Below are 16,718 nucleotides of genomic sequence, written 5' to 3' on the forward strand. Positions count from 1 at the left end.
TCCTATAATGGGCTCATCCAATCAGTTGTAACTAGTTACCCTAACATTAAAAAGTAAACGAACGAAATAAATACATTATCAATAAATAAATGGATCTATGAAATTTAGAGTTTATTGCATATTATATTGCAAAGGTTTTGTATCATAAACAAAATTGTATCAATATAAAGTGTAGCAAAAATGTCCTCTTAAATGCAAAATCCGATTATTTACATATACAAATTAACAAAGACACCTAAGATAGATTTCCTGAATTTGTAAAAAAGCAATACATAGAAGCATGCACACATTTACAGCAAATCAATAACTTTTAAAATAAAAATGTAAACAGAGGTAAGATCTAAAAGTGCATTAAGAATAAACCACATTTGCTCACTAAAGTCATTCCAGAAATGTAGACTATAGGAACACTTTCCATGATTCTTCAGTAAGTGTATTTGATTTTTTTTTAATTCCACTAACAATGTGCAAGGACTGTCTAATGTTAGCAGTATCTTATTTGCAAAAACGAACTTGATTGAAATTAAAGATAAAATAGTTTGGGGACTGGATATGGGCTGTGAGAGTTCATCCACTTTTCAAGACCTTTTTACTACTGACTAAGGAGCAAAACAAATCTGGTATAAGAACATGAATCCAAACAAGTTGACTTTTTGGATTGGCCATGTAATCAAGCAGGACCACAACTTCTGATGTGAAACAATCATTCTGATTAGGATCATTTTGCATCCAGTGAAGACTTGGAAAAGCTGCCTGTAGGCTACGTACTCAAAAAAAAAAAAAAAACATTCCTAGTTTTATGTAGAATGATACAAAAAAACTGCCCTTCTGTCATATATTCATTTGTCCATAATGTTCATACTTGCAGACATATTGCTGTCTGTCATTTTCTCTACTTCTCCAGCTCCTCCTAATGACCAGCAGAGAAGGGTGTATTTCTTCTTTTTACTTTTTACCGAGTTGTTCTTGTGTTACTGGGAAATGCAGCGGTCTTCCAGGTTTATCATGAACCGCTCCAGTTTGCCTATGATCAGTTGGTTGTAGTTAACGAGGATTGTGCTCAGACTCTGGGTGCTTCGAGGAACACAAGACAGTGCTGGACTCCCCACTGGCCCCTGCTGGTCCAAACAGAACACACAAAAATGAAAATAGTTTTAAAAATGAAACAGAAACAGACAGGAATAAAAGTAAATGGAGGCTGGACATTAGTCCAAAAAGATGGTGACATAACCATCCATGTTGACACTGTTGGATTGCACAAAACTTTCTTCAACTCAACAACTCAAAATCAGAAATCATACTGTTCAGACCCCCAAACCTCATCAGTCTTATTGAGAGTGGCCTTGATCCCCTGTCTGCCAATGTCAAGGCCACTGCAAGAAATGTGAGAGTAGTATTTGACTCAGATCTAGCCTTTCAACCACACATCAAACAAGTTGTCCAGTCATGTTTCCTTAAAATAAGAACCATGTCCAGAATCAAACCCATGCTTTCACTCTGACCTGGAAAAAAAGTCATTCATGCTTTTATCTTCTCCAGACTTGACTACTGTAACTCCCTCCCCTCTGGCATCAACCAAAAGTCACTCTCTCTCTGTCTATTGGATCCCTGTTTGATTGAGAATAGATTTTAAGATTTTACTGATCATCTGGGTCGCGTTCCAAGCTATATAGCGAAGATGTTAAACCCATATGAGCCAGTTCGCAGCTTTAGATCCTCAGGTGGGGCCCTTCTGGCCGTTCCAAAGTCAAGGCTTAAATGGCTTTTACCATCAGGGCCCCTCGACTTTGGAACAACCTGCCTGGGAAAGATAAGGCTCACAGAATCAGCGAACTCTTTTAAATCACTTTTAAAACCCATTGGTATAGACTTGCTTTCATGTGACGTTGTCTCTTTTTTTATTGCTCTTTATTTTTTATTTATTTTAGTTTACTTATTGCTTTTATTGTTTTTACCCTTTTTTTAATCTTTTACATCTGTTTTTTTATTTTGTCTTCTCTCTACTATGTTTTGCGTCTTTTGTCTTGTTTTTATTTTCCCCAAATTTTGTCTTGCTATCGTTTGGCCCCACTGTTAAGCTCTCTGTTGTTATATTGCCCTCTGGATATCCTGCTTTTGCCTTGCTTTGTCTGTCAAAGCACTTTGTTAACTCTGCTTTTAAAGGTGCTGTATACATAAAGTTACCATTATTATAACACCCAACACAGATTATAAAAATGCCACTATTTACTGATAGGAACACTTAAAAAATGATTACTGATTTATTGACTATTAATCCATAATTTAACTTTTTGAATTTTAGGACATTATGTAAAACACAGATCACAGGACATCCATCTTTCACTCTGTCTCACTGGGAAAGTATGCACTGCTATCTTCTTCTTGTCCTGAGGAAGGAAGGCTTGGGGTCACACAACATAACATCACTCCCAGGGCACAGACACTACCAAAAGCCACACATTTATGAGAAACCAGGATATTTCCACACCAAAGGAAACTGATAATGCTTCTGAATCAGATTCAAACCAGTGAGAGAGAAGCCCATCAACACGTTTTCACTCATTTTGTGTGAATGTTCATCAACACACTGATACATTTTACTTGGCTGTTTGTGTGTGAATGTCGATAGCTTTGATTTGGTGTTTTACAGGTCAAAAGGCATCCAGACGATAAAATCAAAAGTTAAATTTTCTTAGAAGTCAAATCTGTTTCGAAAGCATTTCATTGTCTATATTGATGTGCACTTGGGAGCTTCTCAACTGTGAAATATAGATATTTAAATTGTTATATGGATCCAAGACATCCATAAACTTTCATTTATAGAAACATGTACACTTTTTTTGACCAACAAATTACCAAAATCAGTGCTTGTGTGCGCTTGTTTGCATGCAGTTTGTCACTGTGATCGCTTCTTACACTCAGCTGAAGGTGTGTGAGAATGAGCAGGTAGTTGTTGATGTTGTTCTCCAGTCTCTGCAGTAGCGAAGCGGCACATTCTGGCTGGCTTGGGGATTTCACAACTTTCACACCTTCAATAAGAAGACTCAAGGATGCAACTATGTCTCCTCTCTTCTCCTGGTGCTGCGGTAACACACACACACACACACACACACACACACACACACACAGAGGATATTATTAAGACAAGGTAAACTACTAGGAAGCAATTAAGAAAACCACTGTGGTAGATGATTTTGGACTCATACATGTGCCAACATACTGATTTGTTTTCCCAAGATGCTACATGAAGCTCGATACAGGGTAGCTGAACCGGTGTGGATAGGGTTGTCGAGCCATTACAGTTACTCTGCAAGGAGGAAGACAGTTGACAGCAGCCAGACAAATAGTTGGACTACAGAGAGACACACTGATGGGAGACTACAGGTAACAGCAGACAGGAAGGAGGATTAGATACATTACCCCAAAAGGAGGCAGAGAGACAGAAATGTTGGGAAAATGTATCTGTAACAGTCCTCACCAGTACACTCTCCATCTCTGCCACAATATTCATAGCCCTCCTGGCGCCTTTATTACACATAAATTCTATGGGTTTGGTCTCAGCATCCCACACCTCAGAGGCTAGCATACAGAGCAGCAGGAGTCCTGGACAAACACATAAACACACGCTGAAGCTGAGGCGCCACAAGCCAGCATGTTCAGCTTATAGCAAGGGCATTTAAATCCTCACAAGTCAAACTTTTTAGGCTCACTACTCACTGCTTAAAGCCATGCCCTGCTTGGCCGCTCCTGATGAATCCACATTTGTTCCATTAAGAAGTGTGTGCCAGGTGGAAAATGCCCCGTGTCCACTGTAGAGGAGCTGTGTGTCCTTTTTGTCTTCTCACCACTTGATTTCCCACCTTCTTATTCAGTAGTGGGAAGTGCGAATGTTATCTAGCCTGAGAGCAGGATGCGCTCCAACTTTCCTGCTGCGCAGCATAACAAAATGTTATAGACTGAAAATGGCATTTCATTGATAGCGGGACTATTTTGCTTCTCGTTTGGCCAGAGTTGGCTTTCAGGGCGTTGAGAGTCAGCATGCTTGCTGACTAAAAGGTTAATGATTTATTATTGTGAAAGACTCCATTTACACAGCTGACATCAAATATGGTCACTACCACTGGAGGATATTTACCTTTTGTCAAGGTTTGTTCCAACCAATAGAGGTAGCAGCTTGGGTTCATATAATCCACAAAATTGGTGTCAGAGGGAGCTACACAGCCCACATACAGAATGTGGGTGTGTTTGGTGTGACTTAGCTGTGTCTGTAAGTGACTTGGGAAAGGTTGTTAATGTACCAGCAAGCCAGACTGTTTTCACATTTAGGTTCACAAAAGTGTATAAAGATCCAAATTGTGCCAAGATTTTGTTCTTTTGTAACTTTTTTGTATTAACTCTTACATTTTGACTATGCTGCTTCATGTATTCTTACAGGCATGTGGTGCAGGGAGGACAAGGTGAAATCACTGCCGAGGTGATTACCCCTCTGAGGATCGTTTAATAGCCTTACTGGCTGTATTTATTACCCAGAAGGAGAAGTGAACAAGCGGTTTTCACCCTGATACATACAATCATCCATCGGGTTGTGATGCCTGGGGGTGCAGCTGGAAGACGTGGTGACGCGCCAATTCAATTGGAGGGGGGGTGAGGATGTATAATAGCTGTCAAAGACACGGATAAGAGAAAACATGGGTCAATGCACAATCCATCCTCATTTCAGACACTTGCTCAACCCCATCACCTCAGCCTGGACATTAACTGAGTCCCGAGCCTCTTCTGATTTAGACGCATATTAAGTGTGCGTGTTGTCACATATGCTACAAGGAGAAGGAGAGAGAGAGAGAGAGAGAGAGAGAGAAAGAGAGAGAGAGAGGGGTGGTGGATGCAGAGAGAGATAGCATGAACACTAAACACATGCTTTATTTTTCTCCCCCCAAGCCTCCTGCTATCTCTGCAGACATTCTCTACCGCCGTTAATTGAGACGAATGTGCGCCGCGGCTCCGCAGGTAATGACCGGAGCGCATGGATTTCTGCACACGAGGAGAAAACTGCGGGCCATGGCACTGACTGTACCCGCATTGCATCACGGAAACGACACCCGGTACCCCGTTGTCTCCCTCCCACTTCAACTGGAGCCGATGAGGAGACTGTAGCACCCTATCATATGCTTTTTTTTGCCTCACAATCCCATGCAGCCGCGCTCTCAGACGGCTGGCTGTTGTCGTTCCCGGTCTCCAAAGCCAGCAGCAGCTGCCTGCTCAGCTGTGCGCTGCTCTGGAGGCGCAAAACCGGTAATTACGCGCCGTGTTGACGACCTGTGGCGCGCTGCTGTATGGATTGCGCATCAGGAACGGGCCAGTTTCTGGGATCTACTGAGATTTCAGACGGGAGTCATCAGCTGCCCGATCACATCATCGATTAAGTGTGTGCGCTGCAACCTGTAGCTGCGTGCCCCTTCATTTCAGTCATTGTTCCGCCGAGGCACAATGGAAGGACACAGCTGACGGTTTTGAATCTGTAGCCCGAGGAGGAGAGAAGAAAAAGAGGAGGAAAGCAGACTCAGGGGAAACCGTAAGTCTGCTGCGTCCTGACAAGATAGATCACAGTCTCTTTTCTCTTCCCAAAGTGTCTAATCCATGTATGTCTCCTGAACTTTGTCCATATCTGGCTCAAGGGCAAATGGTAATTGAAGGTCTGATTGGGTTATAGTGTCATTTGCTGGTGTCATTTTGTGATTTTGTGATTTAAATATTTTCTGTCAGCTGAAGCCAACAGGGAGTGACTAATAATTGAGAAACTTACAATACAAAACAAAAAGAGGCACAGGTGGTTGTACATCATAATGTGCGTACACCAAGGACTCAAGGTCCTTAATACTGTAGATGTATGGCAGTAAAAAAGCATACATGTGTGTGAGAAAAATTCATTCGCACACATTCATGACTAGGATGTCAGATTAAATTATTTATTACTGTTACTCTCCTGTCCATGATACAAAATGATAATAATGAATGGTAAGAAATTGTTGATTATTCCTCTGACCTCTCTAAATTCAAGACGTAGCGTTCCTTACGACACACTCAATTAATTTAGAATTAACCAAACTAAACCAAACTAATTTTACCGTTTTATAATAGATGGAAAATAGATGTGACTGTTTTCTTATGCTTTCCCATCATGTGGACGTTAAGCTCTTTTAATACAGGAAAACCATTGATCTTTGTCTTTAGGCCTACTGTCACACAGGACTCAGGACATGTTTTTCCTCTTGTATTTTGGTACCAATCCTCCATGCAGAGGTGGGTGGTTTATATTTCTAAAGAATCCTGTGGAGATGGAGAGATATGGGTCAGTGTGCTGCTCCTTGGGGCTGCAGAGCACCCAGTTCCTCTGCTGCCGGGGCCACAGTACCCCTGCATGTGGCTGCCAGCTCCCTGATAAAAATAAAGTCAGTGACACTCTTTACCCTCAGTTATGAGATAGGGAGATGATGTAAGGACAAGTTGTAGATGCAAGGTGCATTATGAACCTGAAGTGCATGAATAATGACATTTGTGAATGTGTGCTTTTGGGTGAAATCCCTCCCATCACTTGACATTCTCAGAATCCCTAGTTCATTCTGGTGCCTGTGGTCCAGGGCTTTGAACTGGTTGCCTTGCCAACGGCCAATCAGCTGCAGTCTTGTGTGGGACCATTTTTATCAGTCAGTCAGTTAGTCAGAGGCAGTGACTCCCAGAGGAGTTAAGTCTTTTAACCTGTAAAGGATCGAGTGTTTGATATTCAAATGCTCACAGGCCTGTGACCAGTTAAATTGTTTAATGTAATGCCATCAATTTAAAGCTTAATTTCATGAGTGAACTTGGTGGTGCAATCTAAAACAATGGGGTGGTAAGGCAAGCATATTTGTTGGGGCCTGAGAAAGTTCTGAACTCCTGAAAATGTAAACGATCTGAATTTCCCATCAAATGAAGGGCATATTGGCAAACATGAAGGACATTTGGCTCCTGACAAAGCAACAGCAAATCCTTGGAACAGTGGTTATCTTTCAGGTGCGAGTCTCACTTGGCTCCACATCTTTCAGTGCAGTAGATATCCCTGCCAGTAAGTATAGCACCTCCGAAAAGCCTTTTGTGAAAGCCTGGAGAGATGAGCTTACAGTATTGTTATACATGTGTCATCTGAGGAAAGAAAGTTATCTGAGAGTGTAACAAACCTTCATGTGTGAGCTTAGAGTGTTTGATACAATCTCTCCTGAGAGGTGCTTCTGCAAACGCACACATACACTCTAACACACAAGGCAGTTTTATGTCATATAAGCCTCAACAGTGACTGCTGCTGGTGCCCATGAGCACGGTACTTCACTGTGAAATGCTCCTTATGGGGCTGTTTGGCAGCAGAAAATTGTGGCTCTTCTGAGTAAAATATACTCAAATATGAGGCAATGCATAAATTCCAACATAAAGTGTTTTAGTACGGCTTTGGACCACTATGAGAACAGATTCAATGCTCATTGAATCTACAGGTCGCTGAACTTAGAGGGGTGAACACTATTTGCCCACTTGATATTGCCTCATTTGCTTTGATGATGATGGTGATCTGTCGAAAACATCCAATAGGTGTTCAGTTGGGTTGAGATCTGGTGTCTGTGAAGTCAGTCAGTCACATAATGTTCATACTCATTCATTGACCCTTTGTGCCCTGTGGATGGGGCTGTTGCTGGAAAGTCACTTTAATTTGTCAGCCATCTGTACACTGCTTGTGTGTGTGTGTGTGTGTGTGTGTGTGTGTGTGTGTGTGTGTGTGTGTGTGTGTGTGTGTGTGTGGGGCAGTGAAAGTCTTTACATTCTCTTCACTTTGGTATTGTTGTTCTTTATGTTTTCCATCTTTCTAATATCACCTGAAAGCACTGAAAACGTAATGCTTCCATTTTTCAAAAATAACAACAGCCTGTCTAAGAGAGTAACTGTTACTCCAGTTCAGATTGTATCAATGTGAGAACTTTCAAAGGGGCATTCCACCGATTTTAACACATGAAGTTCAGTTAATCAGTTAATAATTCACCTGTGAATGTCATCAGGGTTATCTTGAGTTGGGTTCTAAAAATTTAAATGTTTTAAAAGATAGCTTGTAGGAAGGTGTACTTAAATACATTGAGTTGCATTATGGGAAATCTAAGATCCCGTTTTTGGAGCTTGACCCAAAAAGTAAGTGGCCCTTGAAGAACACCTAACAAGTAAAACAATAAATAATTGAATGAGATTTAGAAAGATTATCTAAAATCAAATCCTGAAATTATATACTGATGTTCCCACAGCCCTATGTTCCCACATTTCTAAGATTTTTCTTAAAATTAGGACCTATGTTCCCACATTTCTAGGACATTTTCAAAATGAGGTCTTGTGTTCCTACATTTCCCTTCAATTTAAGCCCTATCCTCCCACAACATTGTTTAGGGTTAGGATTAGGGGTTAGGGTTAGGGGGATGAAATCTGATACAAATTTGTGAAAAAGGAAATGTGGGAACATAGGGCCTATAATTTTGGAGAAAAAAAATCGTAGAAATGTGGGAACATAGGGCTGTGGGAACATAGGCACGCTCCAAAGTCTGAACAAACTGTTATCTATCATGGATAACCCCGACCACCCTCTCCACCCCACACTAGTCCAACAGAGGAGCACCTTCTCTAAGAGGCTCCGACAGCTTCGATGTCGCACGGACCGCTACAGGAAATCATTCCTACCGCAGGCAATTCAACTTTTTAACACTTCATCACTGAGTGTGAGATAAGACTCATACATCACAACTGCGCTGAATGCACCTTGCACAACAGGTTTATCTACATCCTATCATTACTAGTGAAACAGTTGTACATTTGTACTCCCCAACTTGCACATTAAGTTTATCTATATCTATTGAAACAGTTGTACATTTTATTTAAATATTGCTCATGTAATATTCTATTATTATTTCATGTATATTGTTTCCTATTATTTAATGTTTAGGCCTACTCTATATGTGTGCTGTGTGTCTGATATTTTGCTGCTGCAACACCGTTATTTCCCATTTTTTGGGATGAATAAAAATCTATCTATCTATCTATCTATCTATCTATCTATCTATCTATCTATCTATCTATCTAAGTCACTAATGGGTGCTCAGCCACCATTCTGTATTCACTTAAAGGGATAGTCTATTATAGGACTGTAAAGATGTCGTTATGACATTGACAGAGCCATATATCCGCCTAAGACAAGCCTCACCCTTGTGAATTACTCATCACACGTTTGATCAATCCAGTGATGACTCAAATCGGGAGCAAAGGACGGATCAGAAACACCACGCAAGAAAAGAAAAGAAAAACCATCCAAACTGTCTTTTATTACAACTGTAGCCTATCTGCTCTTGCCGCCACACAAAAGCACAAAACATCATCAAATCCAGTAACTCCAGAGAGAGAGAGACAGTAGAACAGAGAGTGGAGGAGGGGGCGGTGTTTTGCAGTCAAACCGCACCAGCGCTGCTGCGAGGCTAGCCGGCTATAGCCTACTCTCATCTTTCGCGCGCACACACACACACACACACACACACACGCACGCACACGCACACACACGCACACACACACACACACACACACACACACACACACACACACACACACACACACATCGCAGCGGCGGCGTTTTGCATCATGCAGGACTGCTCACGATAAGAACCCTGTTAAACGCTGCCCATGTGATGGCAGGCAGCCGCGCCGGGTCCTCCTCCGTAGATTAATTAGCGGATTTGCGACTTCTGAGAGTCTCGGATTGAGTGTCTTAATGAGGATATTGCGGCAATGGTGAAGGACAAGGCCGAAAACCGGACGCTTCAGTATCAGCAAACTTTGGTGAGTTTCGGTTGAGGTCATAGATGATGTTTTCGGGAATGGGGGGGGGTGTCATGGATGCCGGATTTGGCCGAAGAGCTGCCGGTTGCTCAACTGTGTGGGAATTGTGTGCAGCTTTTTTATGGAATATTCCTATATAAAAAATCTGAATCTTTATGCGCTGATTTGATAGCCTTTTGCTCTGCTTTCCCTCTATTTGCTGCTATGCTGCTCTCCATACATTTACCTTGATCCACAGGTGTTGCATCACTCTCTGCCTGGCCTGCCTTCATAATTAATTCTTATTCATTTGGATTTTACCAAACCATGTCAGATTAATTTGTTTAGCTTGAAGAAATGCATGTATTACTATCTCTGATTACTTTATGTGTGGCCTATTAGGTCATTATTAAGATGTTAATACCCTTGAAGTATAAAATAAGAGCCTCACGTTGCTTACTGAGCTCTAATGTATTTTGCTCACGTTCTGTGTCTTCCTTATCTCCTCTATTTCTCCTGCAGATCTTGTCCCTCCTCGTGCCCCCTTATGTATTCCTATGTCATCTTCCCCTCAGCCCTTCCTGTTTGCTAGAGCGGCCCCTTTTTACTTATGAACCAAAAGTGGAGTGTTTCTGAATATAAATTGCCTCATGCACCAGTTTCCCATGTCATTGCAGGACTGACAGTGGTACCCTGGAGCAATCCACGCAGGGATATCTATATTCAGATAAAGGCACAGACAGATAGGCTGGCAGTCAGTGGATTACAGTCTCCTTCCACCCTGATTTGTGAGTCTGTAGCAGCAGTTATCTATCATCTTCCTTTCCTCTCTTCTTTTTGTGTCTATGTATTTTCACATGTGCACAAACTGTCGGTCAGTCCGTGTTTGTGCAGTTGTGATGGGCCAGTGGTACAGAGGTGTTATTTCTGCTCTTTGTTGTTGTGAAGATCAATACCATGCTCTGTGTCTCAGTGCAAAGATCAATAGTAATATAAAATGGCAGTCAGAGTCTGAGGATTAAACCCCCCCCCCCCTTTTTGACCATAGCACTTAGATCATCCACTCCCTGCATACCAGTCCATTACCCCTAATGCATGTGTGTTTCTGCACATGCAAGCGATAGTGCAGCTTGTGTCCTGATACTTTCCCAAAAGTACACAGTGGCAACTCTATCATCAAATACCTTCCCTCTGGTAAAACAAAGCATCTGTGTTTTCCTCTTAGAAAACTGAATGACACACAGAGATATATATTAACCATACATTTAAATCAGATAAGTGAAGGCTCACTCAAGGTTTTTTGTCTGCATAGCTGCAGTCTAAAATTGGATTTTAGTGTTGACAAAAGGATCCTCTGTGTTTTATTGTTTGCCATCAGCAAGATTCAGAAGTTTTTCAGTCATGTGGTTGCTTGAATTTTCTGGCAGCACAGAACCACTGATGCTGTATTACGGGATGGAGCAGATGACATGAAGCAGATAGAGAAAAATATAGATCTGTCTGATAACTTCTCCCTGAGGAAGCAGCACAGAAATGTCATCTCCTCATTCATAGCTACTGTACTAAAAATTGCCATTCCCTCCATTGTATATACATTTCTAGCAATAATCTTTTTATAGAATCAGCAGTGGATTGACTGTAGTGTTTACCAAGACAATGGAACAAAATATCCCTTTAATTTATGGCTACTGCTAGTGCTCGAGTTTTAGAATCAATGAGCATTGCTGTGACAATCCATTAAAATAAAATGTGGTGGGTGTCATAAACTTATCATATAAATGAGCTGAACAGCTGAATAATTGATATAATTACATTGCAAATGGCCATGATTACATTTCCCATTGTGCAAACTCATCCCTAAAGAAAACAATCATTTTATATGTAAATGATACCCATTCATATATCATACACAGCAGCACTGATGCTGTATTTTCAGCCACTGCACCAAACAGATTTCTTGGAAATTTCTTAGAAAGCATCCCCACTAACCTCTCTGAACTCATTATCCAAAATAAATAGTAAAACAGAGAATAAACAGGCTATTTATAACCATTAAGATATTCATGAATACAGCAGTGTGAAGAAACTCTTTATCTTAAGCAGCAAGATGTTATTTTCTAGGTCCTGTGCAGAGATGCAGGAGAGATCCTTTGAGCAGCAACTGGCAGTTGGAAAGCAACCAGGGTCTGGTGCATGGGTCAATGGCTTCTACAACTGCTGTCAGGTGCAGTGCATGCTGGGATAGTGGGCAGTGGCTGTCTGTCTCCCCGGTGTCTCGTGGGATGGCGGGATGGAGCAGATAAAGTGGAGAAGATGCAGGTCAGGGACTGAAAAGAAAAGAGACCGCAGGTGTTGTGGTGACTTGGTGTTGCAGCCTTCCATCTGAATTCTTTTCAAAAGCTTTTTTTTCAGAGGTGTAGGAGGTCTGGATGTGACATGTATTTTCTCTTTTTAAAAGCGTGGGCAAGTTTACTCTTGCATTTAGTGTGTGTGTGTGTGTGTGTGTGTGTGTGTGTGTGTGTGTGTGTGTGTAGGCGGGTATGCACTGAGTACCTGCCTACACATTCGTGCTTAAATGAGTGTGTGGTGAGTCTCTGTCGAAGTAGATGTTAGAGACGGCATGTTCATGTCCTTCCAGTAGCGGGAGGCTTTGGCTGCTGCAGGGATCAAAGTGAGTCCACCTGAAGAGAAAAAAGCCTCCACCACACACCTTCCCTCACCCTGCTCCCCGCCACAGGGCACTGCAGCAACGCGGAAACCGTACACAGCACACAAGCTGCTGGCCTTTCTGAATGTATACGTGTGTGTGTTGTTTCTGAGCAACCTGCTGAACTGACTATCAAGACATGCCGCTAAGAAGATCCAGTTCTCACCCTTCTCCTTCCATATGTCTGTGGTTGATTCATATTTAAAGCAATGCTACTGCAACAAAGATTTATGTAAAAAATATGCATAAAGTGGCGCAGGAGAAGAGAACACCATCTCTTCTGTCTCACTGAGACAAACTGTTGGCAGCCGGTTTGTCCAAATTCATTGATTATGATTTCTCCAGCCACAAAAAAATCAGTATGAATACAATTACACACACAGTATTAAGACTGCACATACTTATATATTTGTATACTGTTAGTTTGCACTGTGCAGCATGCGGACAGAAGGACAGATTGTCTTCCTGAACAGCAGTGAGCAAGCGCTCTGTCCACAAAATACTAGACTGTGAGATCTGTTGCCTCTCTCTTCTCTTTTGTATTGTTTGGTGTAAAGTATCACAGACCAGTTGGGTTGGTAAATATGCCGTTTGCAATTGACTTCCATCGCTTTAAAGGATTTTTGCGTTTTATAATGTGTTTCCGTACATCTTATTGCCATTTGGTGCAGCTTTGATTTTTTTTAATTTGTTTTTTATGAGAAAAACTCATATTTTGAATATAATTTGACTGTCATACACATCTCTGTTGTATCTCAGCATCTCTCTTTCTCTCCCTCTGTCACTGTTACACACGGACATAAAAGCGCTGTCTCTTCAGGGGGGTCTAGTTCCTCATCGTCAGCATTCTGTCCCTTTATCCAACGCAGAAGCTGGCTTCAGTCCATTTTAGCTCCTGTCACTTGGAATAGTGCTGTTACCTGCACACCACTGAACGGGCTACTGCAGAGACTGCAGACAGAAAAAATCCATCTCAATTCATTTGACAGTTAAAACAGACCTAGCTCATTGTACTGTACAGGGTGTACTCAAGAACTAACTCCCCAAATATATACTTGTACACTCTTTTATAAAAAAACCCTCAGAGGATGTAGGGCAAAATCATTTGTAATAAACATTAGGCCTAGTTGATAACCCCAAATGACTATTATATAATAATGTGTGCTATTGTGAAATATGGAATTAAGTATTGAGATCCTTTACTTGAGTAAAAGAATGCAAGTATTATCAACCAAATATTTCTTATGCAGAAGGCCCTTTTTAATAATGTTATATATTATATTATTCTCCTATTATTAGTATTATAGATGCATTAATATGTAAGCAGCCTTTTCATCGATGTGGAAATAATTATAACTGCTTAATATGCTGTAATATGCTGTCGGGTAGTATGTTTTGTATGTACATTTTTACTAACGAGTGGCTATATCTGTCAGCTAGGGCTACACCTAGTATTTTCAATATTAATGAATCTGTGTATTATTTATTCTTGATTAATTGAAAATTGAAAATCTTGTAATTAATTAAAAAGATAATATTTAATCTACAATATGTCACTAGTGAAAAATGCTCATCACAACTTCCTTCAAATTTCTTGTTTTGTCCAACCATTAGTCTGAAACCCAAATATATTTAGTTTACTGTCATATAAGACAAAAAAAGAAAGTTCTGGTTTTTGAAAAGCTGAAATATTAATAAATTATCAAAATAGTCGCCAATTAATTTTCTGTTGATCGACTAATCGATTAATCTTCTACTTGGTTAAGCTCGTCTGTCAAATAAATGTAATAGAGTAAAAAGTTTATGACTTCTTCTAAAATGAGGAGAGAGAGCAAGTTCGCCCATTAATCACAGAGTTGGCGGTTTGATGTCGACACGACCTAGAGCAAGATACAATTCCTCCTGATGAAAGGTTCTGCCATCGCGGTGGGAGAAGTGCTCTGAATAAAAGCACTACATATTCAAATGTAGTGGAGTGTAGAAGCATAAAATGTAAATACTGACTTTATAGTAGTTAGAATTACAGTTCGTAAACTTACATACTTCAAACCAGTGTTGGGCAAGTTACTTCCAAAATGTAATACATACTACTGTCTCTGAATTATAATGCATTACACTGCTTTTGCGTTCCTTTTGAGTTACTTTCACCAAAATAACCACGGAAGAAAATGGAAATAGGCTACCTTATAATTGTATGGTATAGTTAGTTTCCACCGCTGTTAAGATGTAATGCTATAGCAAGCCTAAGCGTTAATTCCCGACATGTTTATATCTGACAAATCTACAAAACCACAGACAGACTTTCAGTGTGTTTATATCCCTGTTCTGACACTTTACGCTCATTTTAAACCTGTTGCAAACGTAATCTCTATGGATGAGTGTCATGATGTTTGCAAAAACAACCAGCTCCCCTCCTCAAGTCTTTTTTTGACAAGATGTCACTCTCTCAGCTTGATCCCTGACATCAACCCCCTCCCAAACCTCCCCTATCATTTGTGCTGCTTTCTACTAATATGATCAGAGTGTGTGTTGGTGTATTTTCACTTGTCTGGGTGCACAGGGTCTGCTCGGCAGCATCAAGGTGTGTGTGTGTGTGTGGGTGAGAGAGAGCGAGAGAGCTCTGACTTATAGATAACTATTCTGAAAGCAGCCTCCGCTACCTTTATTAATGCAAATGTAGACAGCGGGATGAGTCAAATTTGTCACTTCCTCCTCTAATTCAATTTTCAATCTTGTCCCTGGAAACTCAGATTAGTTTGAGTGCTTTAGTCCTCCTGTTATTCCCCTGGTCTCTCATCAATACACACTCACCACACGTTTAAGTAATCACACCGCCACAACAGTAGGCTGTGTACTATAGGAGTTTAAGGGTGTGAAACATCCATCTTTCCTCTGCAGTGATGGTCATTCTCACACGCTACAAAAAAGAAGAGATTGAAATCGCTTTATGAATATTTATTAGTGAAAAGCAGCAAGGATGAGAGTTTTAGATTTTCAAGCCTTCATCATTGTAGTGTCAAATACTTGTCCTTGCTGTTTCCTCACAATGAATAAATTATCCTGCAGTGCCTTTGGAATAGCTAAATAACAAAGAACTTTTTTTTTTTATCTCATCTGTTGTGCTAGGGTTGCACATGGTCTGACTGTGAAAGGCGGCAAAGTGAGCGATGTAGCAGTAAAGTGGGGGGTCTGACGCAGTAGAAAGTTTGACATGTGGTGCTCTTTCCGTTTTACTGGATAGTTTTCTTTTTTTCTTTTTTTTCGGTAGGTGATCTTGTGCGGTAAGTAGCGCTGTAGAGTGACATGTAATTGCTGCAGGATAGCTGGTAGTAATAATGGTGCAGCCCTTGTTAGTACATAGAAGTAGTGTGTGATATAGCCTGTCCAATATTGGATGTTTGAGGATGTTTTGAACACATAACATGAACAAATAATCTTGTTTTTTGTTTTTGTTTTTTTTATTCTGGGCAAAATCCATACTGAGCAGGACAGTTGAAAAATCAAGTGCTTTCTAATGGACAAAGTATGTAATGGTGACACCTTTTTTAAATTACCTTAAAGCTAGTTCGGCATTTCTGCACTGCAGTTTAATATTGCTTATCAACCAACATACCAATATGTACCATACCAATAAGTCTTCTACTATGGTATGTGATATTGCTGTATCAGCATGACATAGTACATTTTCTGGAAACTTGTTTGAGGACCTATTTATAAATAAAATAACTAGAAGAGAATGTCTGTTTTTGGATAATCCAATCAATTCAATTTTTGAAAATGAAGGTGTTTTATCACACTGATGCAACAATGGTGTGAATCCAAATTGTTCACAGTATCTTTATATTGCGCCCTACAAATTACTATCAGTTGTAGTATGGGAGACACATGGTATTGAAGTGTCCAACAGGATAAAATGACAAAATGATGATATTTTGTCTCCAAATGGTCAAAGGTCAACTTTACTGTGACATCATTATGTTCTGCAAAAACACATTTCTGGCCATTATTCAACGCCATAACTCAGGAACAGAAGGGGAGATTGTGTGACCATATTTCACTTTTGATCGGATACTCAACTGGTGACACTAATTTTGGGTGCCCACCTTGAAACTGTGATGATTGTATAGATCTTCTGTGCTGCCGG

General features: G+C 40.6%; 2 protein-coding genes across 5 annotated transcripts in view; one reads left to right on the top strand and one right to left on the bottom strand.

The window, feature by feature from the left end:
- Positions 1-86: 86 nt before the first annotated feature.
- Positions 87-4,034, bottom strand: thpo (thrombopoietin). Of its 3 annotated transcripts, none has more exons than XR_004898200.1 (5): positions 3,718-4,033; positions 3,479-3,603; positions 3,207-3,307; positions 2,917-3,081; positions 87-1,115 (listed from the first exon to the last, which is right to left on the bottom strand). XR_004898200.1 is itself a non-coding variant. In XM_031294290.2 (5 exons), exons 1-5 carry the CDS (start codon positions 3,728-3,730, stop codon positions 972-974), a joined length of 537 nt encoding a protein of 178 aa, XP_031150150.1. In that variant the 5' UTR covers positions 3,731-4,034; the 3' UTR covers positions 87-971. The 3 variants fall into 3 exon arrangements, 2 of the variants coding, with proteins under 2 accessions (XP_031150150.1, XP_031150151.1); XM_031294290.2 differs by having other exon boundaries at positions 87-1,118; positions 3,221-3,307; positions 3,718-4,034; XM_031294291.2 differs by having other exon boundaries at positions 3,221-3,307; positions 3,718-4,028.
- A 426-nt stretch (positions 4,035-4,460) lies between these two features.
- Positions 4,461-16,718, top strand: part of clcn2a (chloride channel, voltage-sensitive 2a) — a 41,685-nt gene continuing 29,427 nt past the window's right edge. Inside the window, exon 1 of one of the 2 annotated variants that reach the window (XM_031294283.2) lies at positions 4,461-5,572. Coding sequence is in view for 1 of the 2 variants with exons in the window: in XM_031294280.2 (XP_031150140.1) it covers positions 9,838-9,888 (51 nt within the window). In the remaining variant the exon portion in view is untranslated. Of the gene's footprint in view, positions 5,573-9,629; positions 9,889-16,718 lie in introns of those variants that run through there. The other variant, XM_031294280.2, reaches the window with a different exon arrangement.

Source organism: Sander lucioperca, chromosome 9 (assembly GCF_008315115.2).
Source record: "Sander lucioperca isolate FBNREF2018 chromosome 9, SLUC_FBN_1.2, whole genome shotgun sequence".
NCBI classification, from domain to species: Eukaryota; Metazoa; Chordata; class Actinopteri; order Perciformes; family Percidae; genus Sander; species Sander lucioperca.

Coding starts and splice junctions, on each gene's coding strand:
- thpo (XM_031294290.2), bottom strand. Junction 3,308..3,478: donor CAGAGATGGAGAGTGTACTG/GTGAGGACTGTT, acceptor TCCTCCTTGCAG/AGTAACTGTAATGGCTCGAC. Junction 1,119..2,916: donor TCACACACCTTCAGCTGAGT/GTAAGAAGCGAT, acceptor TGTTTGGACCAG/CAGGGGCCAGTGGGGAGTCC.